Source organism: Triturus cristatus, chromosome 4_1 (genome assembly GCF_964204655.1).
Source record: "Triturus cristatus chromosome 4_1, aTriCri1.1, whole genome shotgun sequence".
Classification (NCBI taxonomy): Eukaryota; Metazoa; Chordata; class Amphibia; order Caudata; family Salamandridae; genus Triturus; species Triturus cristatus.
The window spans coordinates 397,225,314-397,238,719 of NC_140585.1; the positions used below are offsets into that span (position 1 = coordinate 397,225,314).

At 41.6% G+C, this 13,406-nt stretch overlaps 1 protein-coding gene across 1 annotated transcript in view; it reads left to right on the top strand.

Annotated features, from left to right (window-relative positions):
* The window catches only part of EFCAB6 (EF-hand calcium binding domain 6), an 879,195-nt gene that overhangs the window by 433,484 nt on the left and 432,305 nt on the right, over positions 1–13,406 (top strand). Inside the window, exon 16 of the mRNA XM_085652469.1 lies at positions 433–604. Within this exon, the coding sequence (XP_085508595.1) occupies positions 433–604 (172 nt within the window). The remainder of the gene's footprint in view (positions 1–432; positions 605–13,406) is intronic.

Here is a 13,406-nt window from a genome sequence, read left to right on the forward strand (position 1 = left end):
ATGTACCAATATAGAGTTCCCTTTGAAAAGGCAATCTAAATGTAATGTTCTACTGCATCAAATGTATTAATTGAACTTGTGTAATCTTCAAGTGAGACTATTTCAGCTTCAGGTTCAGGTGCATCAGTGGACTAATGTTTACACTCCAACCATTTGTGTGTGAAAGGACGGTCGAATGAATTCCTGCTGTACACATCTGTTATGTCGGTGCCAAGAGTGAACGTGCATTTTACAAATAGCCTTTAGTTGTTGGCACTGAAGGGGTAAGTGTGCCACCCATGTCAGTTATTAGTACATTTCTAGAAAATAATATGTTACGTCCACACTGTATTTCAATGTCGACGTTTTTTTTTAAAGTGATGTGTGAAACTTTAATGTTTAAAATACTTCACCAACCCAGCGAATGTATTCTAATTGTGTTGATTATTCTAGGAGAAAAGAGGCAGTCCCTCACAATGCTGCTAATTTTAGGAAGGTTACTATGGATGCAGGAATTCGATATCTGAAGGATTCATTGGCCCGGCAAAAAATACCTGTTGGTAACATCTTACTAGCCTTCATTAAGCAACCTTATGGAAAAATGAGCAAAACCGATTTCAGGAAGGTGAATAATGTTCTTTTTCATACTTAACATTTCACACCTCTACATGAATGTTGTGTTCAGTTCCCACTTATTCACAAAAGAAGGTATTAGTGCACCTATAGGGGCAGTGGCATGGGGTGCAGCTGTGAGCGTTGTTAATAATAAATGAGCAATTCATTGAATGTATTCTTCACATTGGCACAGGTGACTTGGACATCTTACAATCTTTAGGTGGCCAGGTTAGTGCGCAGAGGATAAGAATACATTCCCCCCAGCTGAAACAAGCCGGTCTCAAGCTTTTTGAATTGTTTTTCTGGTAAGAATAGGATTGTACGTGATTGAGGCATAGGGGTAATGCTCAACTAATTAGAAAAGTATTTGGGTGAAGGTTAATGGAATTGGAGGAGTATTCTTATCATAATAGTAATAACCGGGGTAAGATGATAGGCATTTTTAAAAACTTTTAACACTTTAGAATATTGTGTAGGTGAAGAGATAAGGCATGTCAAAGGGATGCTCCTCTTGCAGCAAATCTAATGTCTGCGATGGATAGGGATTTGAAAGGTCTTAGATTAATCTTGAAGGAGTAAAGGGGCTGATACTGTTGTGTTGTTAAGACGTCACCTGGTCAGAAAGATATACCAGCATACGTGATGAAGCAGAGAAAAAGGACACGTGTCTCATGAACCATCTCCAGTGATTTATCTGAAAAAAGATCCATATAGGGATAATAAGGGATCCTGCTTGATTACAATCCTGCCAGAGACATCTTATAGAGGAGCTCCCCTTACCCCTTGTCCTAACACAGTACACAAAGAGGGCATCTGGACCAGTCCTATTAGAGGCCAACCCCATACAGAATATATACAAAATGATTGTGGCAACTATCACACTTGTTGTTGCCATAGCAAATGTAAAGAATGTGTAAATTATGAAGAAAGCTAATATGATATTAATTGGTATTTCTTTCTTTTGCAACCGTATGCTACTAATCATTAGTAACTAAGAACCTGTATGGAGTACAAAATGCTCATACCTGATGCCAAGGTCAAGCCACCCTTGGCTAAAACAGTCCGTAGTCCAGGTTCTGCCATTCACGATCCACCCTGGAGTCAATGAATGTAATTTCTTCCTGAGATAGCATGGCATCCCATAGGTAGTACTTTGGCGCAAGTAGCCTGAGATGGTGTCCTTGTGATGCTGTTGTATGGTGCAAACATAGCATCAGAATTTGTCTTGCAATACATGCCTTTTTCAGTAAAAAGTTCATGTTGCCCCTTTACACAGCTTATTAAAAAAAACATGACGGCACTGGCGTTATGTATGCTGAAAATATCCACACAACACTTTCCAAATATCAATAGAATTCATAGCTATAACGTGTCCCATTTTTCTATGTGATGCCTTCAACTAATTGTGGCTTTTTAGCCAACAGCACTTCTGTGCTGGCGTTTTTTAGCACATAGTTACAATGTTAACAGCAATTTTTCATGTCCCAGGATACAATGTGATGTTTGTTAAGAAGGTCAGGACTAACTTAAAGTGAAACATTGGCCAAGTGGACACTTGGCAACTATAAATGACTACACAGCAGCATCACTGCCTTAATGTAGTCAGGCAAAGAGTGCTGAAAAGCAGTGGTGAGCATGCTTAAAGCATCAAGTTTCAATGCTTAGACTTCAGATCTACAAATTAATTTGGTGTAATCAAGCATATAAAAGTTTCACAAGTTACTATGTGTAGAGATGTCTACTGCTTATGTCATAGGCCTGTTACTTAGATACACATAGAATGGAAGTGATGATATGTTCCAGGATAAAGAGTTAGAAGAGAGAGATTGAAGTGAAGAAGATACTCTCTGCTGGGATGTTGTTTGATGAATAAATTACCACCAAACTTCAAGAAACCTGTGAAGGCTCTTCTTTATTTCATGGCGACGAGGATGGTATGCTGGCTTCTTCTCCTTGCGCAGACCATTGTCGCCATGAAGGAAGAAGAATATACAAAGAGATACCTGAAATTTCTTTGGGGATGGGAGATGGACAACCTTGTAACATTTGCGATATGTCTCTACAAATGTTAGAATTGCATTTTACACCCAAAACTAATGTAGTGCTTGAACGCCATAAATTCTTTACTAGAAACGAAAAAGAAGGTGAAGTTATTAAATCCTATGTATCTACTTTGAGAGGGTTAGCGATAACGTGTAAATTTGAGCAACTAAATGATGCCTTAATAAGAGATCAAATAGTACGCTGTACCAATAATAAAAGGATAAAGGAAACGTTATTGACAAAAGAATATGATTTAGATGAGACAATACAGATTGCAAAAGCAATGGAACATACTGACATCTGGATAAAAGAAATGGATGGATCTGTTAACAATTCGAAACAAGACAAAGTAGAACTTATTAAAAAGAAAAGTGATAATAAAACAGAGGTAAAACTTAATGTAGATGGTAAAAAATCGAGATTCAGAAAAAGAGGGCGAGTCAGAGGGAAGGGAAAAGCTAGGTCCACCCTCCTGTATCAATCGTGAACCAAAAATATCCGAAGTATCGGAATAAAGAACCTAGCTACAGACAAAGTTTTTTTGCTCAATTGGAAAAAACTCGGTATTGAAAGGAAAAATGTCCTTTCTTGAGTCCCCTCACTCACCAGGGTTTCCCCACGGTGACATGCTTCATCATAGGTGCCATCCCAACCCGCTGTGGGCTGAGGCGTGCTACGACTTGCGACACTACGTAGGAGCACTGTTTTTGAGTGACTATGTGTAGTGCAGTGATGTGCGTGGAGTGGGTGAGTTAAAAATATCTAACTAGTGGGTAAAATTACTTTAATCGGGCCCCTAGTTGATATAATAAAAACGGGGTCGGTCTCTAGGGTACCTGTTGGTTATGAGTCAGGAGTCCCTAGTGGACGTCAACTAGTTTCGAACTTCCCCAGTGCTCTTCATTAGGACAAACACAGGGTCCAGCCCTGTGTGTACCACTCCTAAAGTGACCTAAAGTGAGGAAAGAAAATTAAATCGCACTGCAAATATTTAGGCAAGCGTGGTTAATACATATGATATTTTAATCAGTAGTATCTCTGAAAAAAGAGAAGAGTTATCACATATAACCTATTCCTAATGGTATAAACGTAAAGCAGTATACATGTTCACTCATATATTAGTGTGCGCGCTTTGTCATGCTCGGTTAGTAAGACACACAGAATTGCGCACTCTTCCTATTTTAACCATTTGAAAATGAATGGCGCTGTGAAATAGTTTAGGAAATAAATAAAAACAAACAAAGAACAAAGTGATTAACCCGTGACACTGCCTTATGAACATGATAGATAGAATAGTTTGATGACTGGTTAGGTGCTTTCAGAGATCATGCGTTCTGGTGAGTAGTAATTTTAAACAATCGGTAAACACCCGTGTGCTCTCTCAACGTGGTGTTTATCTAAAGCGCGTGGTGTGATTGCAGCGCTTTCTTATGAGAGTATTCAGAAGGGTCTGTACTGGTATGTTTACAAGACACACAAACATGTAGAAACACATATAAGGTCTAAACAGATCTAGGAAAAAAAACATACTAATTATGAAGCAAAATTGTGCCTCATGGTCATCAGGGGGCTGAGAAAGTTTGACTGGAACGCTGAGGGTAAAAAAGGAGAAAGAAGCAATGTTGAAAGCTTCATGATGGGCAGGGGAGGGAAGAACGCGGGAGAGCCGTCGTGTGTGCCGCCGCCTTCCCGGTCGGTACCTGTGAATCACAAACAGTACTTACATCAAAGGAAAATCCTCCCTGTTGGGTTCACCTCTCCTCGAGACCGCATATTGCAGAGTGTTTTGTTGTAGCCTATTAAAATAATAGGTTTCTCCAAAGACTTGTTATAAAAAAAACAAGTTTTATTGTAGGTTCAACGAGCCACCGCTCAACACATCCAGTGCTAACAAGATCCCAACTGTCTTCTCCCAGAACCCCTTGACATCAGACCATTATGACTACATACAGAATGTTTACCCCACCTAACAAGCATTGCTAGGCATAACATATTACCTCTTTTTGAAATAAACAAAAACAAATACACACAAAACACGATAACAAATGAAAATACAAAAAACCACAAATAACATCGTACAAATAACTAATTATCTATTCCAGAGATCATTTTTCCCATCACCGCAATTTCCACGGGAGTTGCTTGACACGCGAGGATCTTCTGGGCCCCATACACAACACACTACTACCCCCAGTAGAATTAGAATCCAATGAAGGAGATGCACCAACAGCGGGTTGGACCTTGACAATTTTGCTCAAGTTCCACCAGTGACCTCCTTCAACCATCACTGCACCCCCACACACTCTCTCCACGCGAACCGGTTCACCAAAATTCTTTCCACCCTTACTGACAAACCTCGTGCTTTTAATTCGAACAAGATCCCCAGGATTAAGCCCAACCAACTTGACTGAATTCTTGATATTATATCTGTCAGCCATCTTCTTCTGAGCATCCTTCACACGCAACTCCAAAGCATCCTTATCAATATTAGAGGACACCTTGCCGGCCACAGTCCTCAACAGCCAAGCAGGATACAACACAGAAGTAGGAATCCTTCCCTTCAAAGACACAAAAGGAGCAATTTTGGTAAGAGAATGAGGTGTTGTGCGATAGAACCACAACATAGATCTCACCGCACCTTCAATATCAAGACAGTTTTGCTTTGCCCATTTGATACAATCACCAACGACCCTGTTCATTCTCTCCACCAAACCATTGGTCTGTGGATGCCCAACTGAGCTCTTTAAATGTTTCACTCCTGACTCCTTCAGAAAATTTTCCATGTCCTGGCTTACAAATTGCACACCATTGTCTGACACAATGACTTCGGGAAATCCCTCTCTCATGAAAATTTCTTTGAGAAACAAAATAGCATTATTGGCAGTAGGAGTCGCACAAAACTTTACCTCCGGCCATTTGCTATGGAAATCCATTAACACGAAAGCAAAGCGAAGATTGTACGGAAGGAAATTGAAAGGACCAACTAGATCTATTCCCACTTTCGACCACGGTCTCATGGGATAATCAATGGGTTGAAGAGGAGGTGTAACAACCCTCAATTTCTTTTCCGCACCACTACACACACCACACAACTTCACACTTTCTTCAATATCTTTATCCATAGAAGGCCACCAATAATGCAATCTAAGGCGCCTTTTGGTCATGGTCGCCCCCAGATGACCATCATGCGCACAATCAATGAGTTTAGAACGAATACCTGAAGTGGGAACACACCTGCCATCTCTCATAATCACGACATCTTCAATAGACAGCTCATCAGAAATTTTCCAAAAAGGTTGAATCTCCTGACTTACACACCTTTCACGTGGCCACCCCTTTACGATGAACTCTTTCACTCTGTCCAAGCACTGATCAGCTTTCACAGCCACATTCCATTCCATCTCACTACAAGCCTTGTTGTCCACAGCATCTACCACCGCAATAAAACAATCCTCTTTGTCCTCTTCCAGATCTAACGGGTCATCATCACTCACAGGCAGTCTAGACAACATATCTGCCCTGACATTCTGTTTTCCCGGTATATGCTTAGTGACAAAATTATACTGTAACAACTTCGTGGTCAAGCGCGCAATTCTGGGTGTTGCGTACTTTACTCGCTCACCCCCTAATATATAAACCAACGGTTTATGGTCAGTGTGAATCTGGAATTTCCTTCCCCAAACATACGTTCTAAACTTCTCACACACCCAAAAGCATGCCAATAATTCCTTCTCGATAACAGAATAATTGACCTCAGCGTCTCTCAAAAGCCTGGACGCATAACTGATGGTGACCTCTTCATTTCCCACAACTTGCGTAAGAACTGCACCCAAACCATAGTTGCTGGCATCCACCGTAATGATGCAAGGTATCATTGGGTCGTATGCCCTCAAAGACTTCGCATTCGTCATTTCAGCCTTGACAAACTCGAAAGTTTCTTGACACAACTCATCCCACACAAACATGACATTAGATCTCAACATATTGGAAAGCGCTTTCATTTTACTGGCATAACCTGGAATAAAGCGCGAATAGAATTCACACAAACCCAAAAACGAACGCAGCTCGTCCTTATTCTTGGGACAAGGACACTCCACAACAGCCTTTACCAACCCAGGCCTCGGACTCACACCCACACCAGAGACCAAGTGTCCTAAGAACTCTATCTCCTTCTTCCAGAATTCACATTTGCTTTTCTTAACCACAATCCCTTTTTCTTCAAAAATGCTCAAAACAGATCTAAGAATTCTGTCATGTTCATCTATATGCTTACTGAAGATTAAAACGTCATCCTGAAAGATCACCACCCCTTCACCTCTTGTAACACCGATTGCATAACTCTCTGGAATACAGACGCTGCAGAAGCTAGCCCGAAAGGCATTCTACAGAATTGGAATGACCCAAAAGGTGAATTAAAAGCTGTGTAATGTCGAGAGTCCTCATCTAACAGCACCTGATGGTATGCCGACGCTAAATCAATTTTCGAAAACCATTCAGCTCCTCTCAGTTCCTCCAATAAATCCCCGATTTTAGGTAGAGGATGTGCGTCCACCCAAATTTCCTTGTTGAGACTCCTCAAATCTACACATAAACGAATCTCGCCATTGCGTTTACGTGCGACCACCAATGGACTAAGCCATAAGCTAGATTCAATTGGCTCTATTATGCCAGATTTTTCCAGCCTGTCCAACTCTGCTTTAAGGTCAGCTCTAAGACTAAAAGGCACTGACCTCACCTTGTGCTTAACTGGGATGGCATCATCCTTAATCTTGATTTTGTGTCTGAAACCTTTAATTTTTCCCAAAGAATCAGAAAACACACCAGGAAAATCACTTTCCAACTTGTCAGAACCCAAGAAATCTTGCACAACCAACACCTGTTCACTTGTCCCTGGTCTCAATACCATGCCAAACAAACCTTGGTGAAACCACCCTAGAATGTTTAGACCACGCACAGCCACATAGATTTTACCATGAATCTTGCGCCCCTTAAACTCCAGCACATCTTCTATAAAGCCCTCCAGGTCTATCTTACGTCCTTCGTAGGAGACAGGCGCTCTATCTGGTGGAAACAAGGGTCTGTCACCCCATGACTTCTTAAACAAATCATGGGTAATCATAGTGATACGTGCTCCTGAATCTACCAACAAGTTCAAAGTCACATCACCCACTTTTATTTCCTCATACGGATCCACACAGTCTGCAGGATCTCCAGAAACAACGCTCTCATCAACAACAGTCACAATCATATCCTGAAACTCTTGGACTAACTCATTCTCACTCAAACTCTCGTCTTTGCCAACACTATTCACTTTCTCATTTTTCAGAAAGTTAGACTGACACACCTTAGCGAGATGTCCCATTCTGCCACACTTATGACATTTAGCATTTCTCCCGGGACAAAATCTATTGTCCTTGCCATGCGGAGCATACCCACAACGATAACACATATTGGTTTTCTTGAAAGGACCCTTGACTTGATTTTTATCCTTTCTAATCATGTTCCCCACAGCACCGGTCGTTGCAACCGCATTAACAGAATCTTTTGAGCCCAACCCACTACTCAACTCCTTGATAGAGTTTTGCGCCAACTCCAAACTTTTTGCCACCTTTATAATTTCCTCCAGACTAGGGTTCCCCATAGTGAGTAATTTTTGCTGTATCTGTTTATCCGCACAGTGCGCGATGAATTGATCTCTAACCAACTGGTCCCTGTACTCACCAAAATCACACTCCGCACACAACTTTCTCAGCGCACTTAGATAGGTGTCCACATTTTCACCTTGAACTTGTGCTCTTTTAAAGAACTTGTGTCTTAACACAACCAAACTTGGTTGAACGTCGAACTTGATAATTAGCTTCTTAACCGCTTCTTGATATTCATCAAGGACCTCACCTTCAGCTAATATCAACACAGGAAGATGTTTGTAAACTTCTCTCCCCTCAAAACCCAATGAATTCAACAGCAGAAACTTTTTCCTTTCCGCTCTGTAACGCGAAGCTCCAATGGCCCCCACATAAGTCTCAAAGGCGTCAAACCATTGTCTCCACTGTATCGGTGGCGCTCCCGGACTTTCAAGGAACGGGGGAGGCGGATTTACAGCTTGCATAGTGCCAAACACAAATTTCCTCTCTTGCAAATCTAGCTATAATAAACTGACCAAACCACCCAAAACTACTCCCCGTAAACGTGGTGCACAAAGCTAAAAATGCCAACCCACCAAACCAAACTGTAACCAAGATACACTGTCCCCCTCGCAAATCCAGTTCAACAAATCATGGCAGGTAGACTTGTCAGTCACCAAAAACGGAGTCCAGAAAATAAAATTTAAAAAAATAACTGCATGGAACAAAACACTCGTGATGAATGAACAGAAACTGAAGTGTCATTCATCCTTCAAACCTCTTGAAGGCACGACATCCACTGCCTCCTAAACCAGTTTAGTAGGGAAGAGTCAACTGTCACAAGCCGATACTCCAAAACAGCTAATCCAGTCTTGGCGTGTTGTAAAACAAAATAAACAGGAACCGGACTCAGCGCCTCACCGACGATTTGACTTTCTCACAGGAAACTGACTTGTTTGCTGCGTTGCTGCGGAAACGTTCTCATCCGTGATAGGCTGCTGTCCACCAAGCTTCCACCAATACGTTGCGTACAATTCTAGTACGTCATCATTCCTCCACAGAGCTCGTCGGGGAAACAACCTCAGGCACTCCAACGGCTCACCAGCTCTTCGATCTGCGTCAACTCCTCACAGCCAGGTATTCCTTTCTTTTTTAAAAAAAAATAGACTGCACAGGGGCTGACACGTCGGTAGTCCTCACTTGCACAGGAGCTGCCAAGTCGGTAGTTCACACTTGCACACAAGTGTCCCGCAAAGAGTTAAGGCTCCCCACTTTTGAAACCGTGTCGTTGAAGAGTAAGACTTCACAACAGCGTTATTTTCTCGTGGCTGTTCCAGGAATGGACAACTCTGACTCGTTAGTCCAGTAACACCACAGCGCATAGAGATTCCTTCCCCATCAGCTGTTCGTCGTGTGTCAGAACACCGGATCAGATCCAAAACAGTTCACTGTGTATGGTCCCTTACGATGGCTCGCCCGCTCGTAGCCAAAAATATGTTGTAGCCTATTAAAATAATAGGTTTCTCCAAAGACTTGTTATAAAAAAAACAAGTTTTATTGTAGGTTCAATGAGCCACCGCTCAACACATCCAGTGCTAACAAGATCCCAACTGTCTTCTCCCAGAACCCCTTGACATCAGACCATTATGACTACATACAGAATGTTTACCCCACCTAACAAGCATTGCTAGGCATAACATGTTTCTCGGAAGGAGGTTTTATGGGAAAAAGTCACCGCCTAGTCATGCTGAAAAAGACTAGAGCGGAAACAATGACAAAATGGCCAACGCGATCGGCGCTGGTGGTGGCCCTCTTAGAGGTACAATAAAAGTGACTGAGGACAGATGTACTCAAAGACTAAAAAACGAAATAGGAAAAGAACGATAACAACTAATGATGATGATACGTCTAAACAAAAATAGATTAACTGAAAAGGGCTGGGAATAAATATATTAAAAAAAAATAATAATATTAAAAGTAAAGTTGAAACAATACATACACATAGACAAACATGGTGTAAATCGGTTGCGACTATGTATTGTGAATGGCCAGGTAGCCAATCAATGTCAGTGTTTGAGAAAAGGGATGTTGCAAAACTGTCTCAGAAATAGGGGTATTGATGTTCATGTCACTTGGTGAAATGCCCCCATGGTATACCATCATTTAGGCCGTGGCTGTCTGTATGGAGTTTGAAAACCCAACGTTGCTCTTTTTCCAGTTGTTTTTTGTCACTACTCTTGATGTGTTCAAGAACTACCCAGCTCAGGTCATTGGGTGTGTGTTGTTTTTCAATGTAGTGAGACGTCATTTTGGTGGTAGCTCGCTCGCACCTGATGTTACTGCGGTGTTCAATGATTCTGGTGCTTACTTTTCGTGTCGTCATGCCCACGTAGTGAAGGTTACATGAACAAGTGATGAGGTATACCACCCCTGAAGTGTTGCAATTAGTGAAATTTCGCAACTCCCAGGTCATTTGGTTATTGAATGTCACCTGTTTGGTTGCAGTAGTAAGGTGACACACACTGCAGTTGCTGCATGGGTGGTGTCCTTGGGGTAATCCTTGTAAAGTTCTTTGACCATCTGATTTTGCATTGTCTTTTGGACGTGTGTGGACAAAAGCAGTTCGTAAATTTTTGCCTTTTCTGTGGCTGAACATAGGTCTGGGTATGTTTAGCTCAGCACTGTTTAGTGTCTGCCAGTGTTTCTTGATGATTTTGGTAACCTTGTTTGAGGCGATATTGAAAGTGGTGATGCATATTGGTCTCTTGTCCTGTATCGTAGTTTCCTTTTGTCTATTTTCTAGAAGCGCCTCTCTGTTATTGTTTGCGGCACGTTTCATAGCTGTTTTATCAGATGTTTGGGGTAGTGTCTTGATTCTAGTTTCTTGGATAGGTCCTGGGCTTGAGTGTGGTAGTCATCTCTCTCCGTACAATTACGTCGGAGACGCAGGAATTGTCCGAAGGGGAGGTTGTCGTTTAACTGCCTAGGATGGAAACTGTCGTAGGTGAGAAGGCAGTTCCTGGCTGTAGGTTTGAAATGTGTAGTGGTCATTAGGCCCCCTTCCTTGACCAGTATATTGAGGTCTAGGAAAACCAATTTGGACTTACTCATGGTGTAAGTAAATTTCAGGAATGGGTCTTGGAGGTTTAACCAACTAATGAAATCCCTTGCTTCTGTTTCATTACCTTCCCAGATCACAATTACATCATCGATGTAGCGTTTCCAGAGTTTTACGTGTCTGATGTGTGGATTGTGATTGTTGAGGATTTTTTTGCTTTCTAGGTGATGAACGTAAAGTCCTGCCACACTCGGCGCAAAGGTGCTCCCCATGCTGGTACCGTGTGATTGGCGAAAAAGGGTATCCTCAAACCTGAAGTAGTTCTCAGTAAGGGTGTGTGATAAATCCATTGATTTTCGAAAAGCACTTCTTCAAGTATTTGTAGAGTTTCCTTGTGTGGGAGGCTGGTGTAAAGACTCTCCACATCAAGGCCAATGAGAATCTCAGTAGTAGGGTTGAATTTCAGATCTTGTAAGAGGCAAAGGACAGCTTTGGTGTCCTGGAGGTATGTACTTGTATTTTGAACTATTGGTCTGAGGAAAGCATCGGCAAATTTTGAGTGGTTCCAGTATTGATCCAATGCCAGATACTATTGGTCTGCCTGGGGGGTTTTCAGTGGATTTATGTATTTTAGGGATGGTGTAAAAATATGGGATTGTGGGGTTTTTGTTCTCCAAGAAATCTGCTTCCTTTTTCGTGATCCAGTTATTTGCTGTTGATTCTTCAACTAGACAGGCAATTTCGACCCGTAGTCGTTCCGTCGGATCTTGCTTGATTCTTATATAGTTCCTTTCATCCGCCAGTAGTCCTAGGCACACTTCCCGGTATGTAGTGGTATTTTGCAGAACTATGGCTCCGCCTTTATCTGCCGGTTTTATAGTGATTTGTTTATTCAATGTCAGTTGTCGTATAGCCTCGTGTTCCGTCCTACTGTGTTTTCACGGACCTTGGATTAGTTCGGACACTTCCTTCAAGACTGCTTTTTCGAAGGCTAGTAACTCCACGGGGAGACTAGCTGCTGGTGGTGTAAAATTGGATTTTTTGTGGAGACCTGTGTCGCTTGCAGTGTTGTTGATTGATGGTTTGTCTTTGAAAAAGACTTTGAGTTTGATTTTTCGGATGAACTCGTTGAGTTCGCAGCAAAGTCGGAATTTATCCATGTTTGGAGTCGAGACAAAACTGAGTCCTTTTTCGAGAACAGATATCTGTGTCGGAGTCAGGTTTGTATTTGACAGATTTACCACTAAGCTATTTGGAAGCTGGTTGTTGGGTTGTCTGGAGGGCCCATGCTCCTGGTGTGGCTCCTTGCTGATTCCAGGGGTTGTGCCCATTGCACTTGTTGGTTTCTCCTGGTTTTTCCTCTTTGGGGTCCTTTGCCTCTCCCTAAAAAAGAAGAGTGGTTTTGTTGTTCATTGGGTTGTGCTTGATTCCAGTAGCCTTGTGGTTGTTGCTGTTGATATGTTGGATGATGGAAGGGGGGTGGACCATGAAAGAAAGGTGGTAAAAAATCTTCAACTCAATTTGGAAAAGCGAGTTATCAACCTAGAGAAGTTAAATGTTTTAGATGTGGTGCTCCAGGGCATGTAGCCACTAGTCTCAATTGTATGGCAAGAGGAACATTATGTAGGAGTTGTGGAAAAAGGGGCCATTTTTCTAAAATGTGTCGCACAAAAAGTATTGGGAAGAATAGGGTCCAAGAAGTAGAAGATATTTGTGAATATGTTGATGATGTCTTACTAATGGTTGAAAGAGATCAAGAAGGATTTGAAATTAATAAAACTGATGAGTTGTATAGTACTAATCTGAAAATGAAAAGTACAGACAAACTAGAAAAACCTCATTGTAATATCACACTCGATGAAAAGGAGATAAGAATATTGGCAGATTCTGGGAGTTTATATACTCTTATATCAAAAAAATCTTTTGAAAATAATTGGTCAAAGGAACGTGGTCCAATTATCCAATTATGTACACTTCTGATATTCGTGCTGTGGGATATGCAGAAAAAAGAATAGAAATACTGGGAATGTGTTGGATGACTCTGAAATTTAAAATTGAAGCAGTTAGGGGTAGAGTTTATATTACAG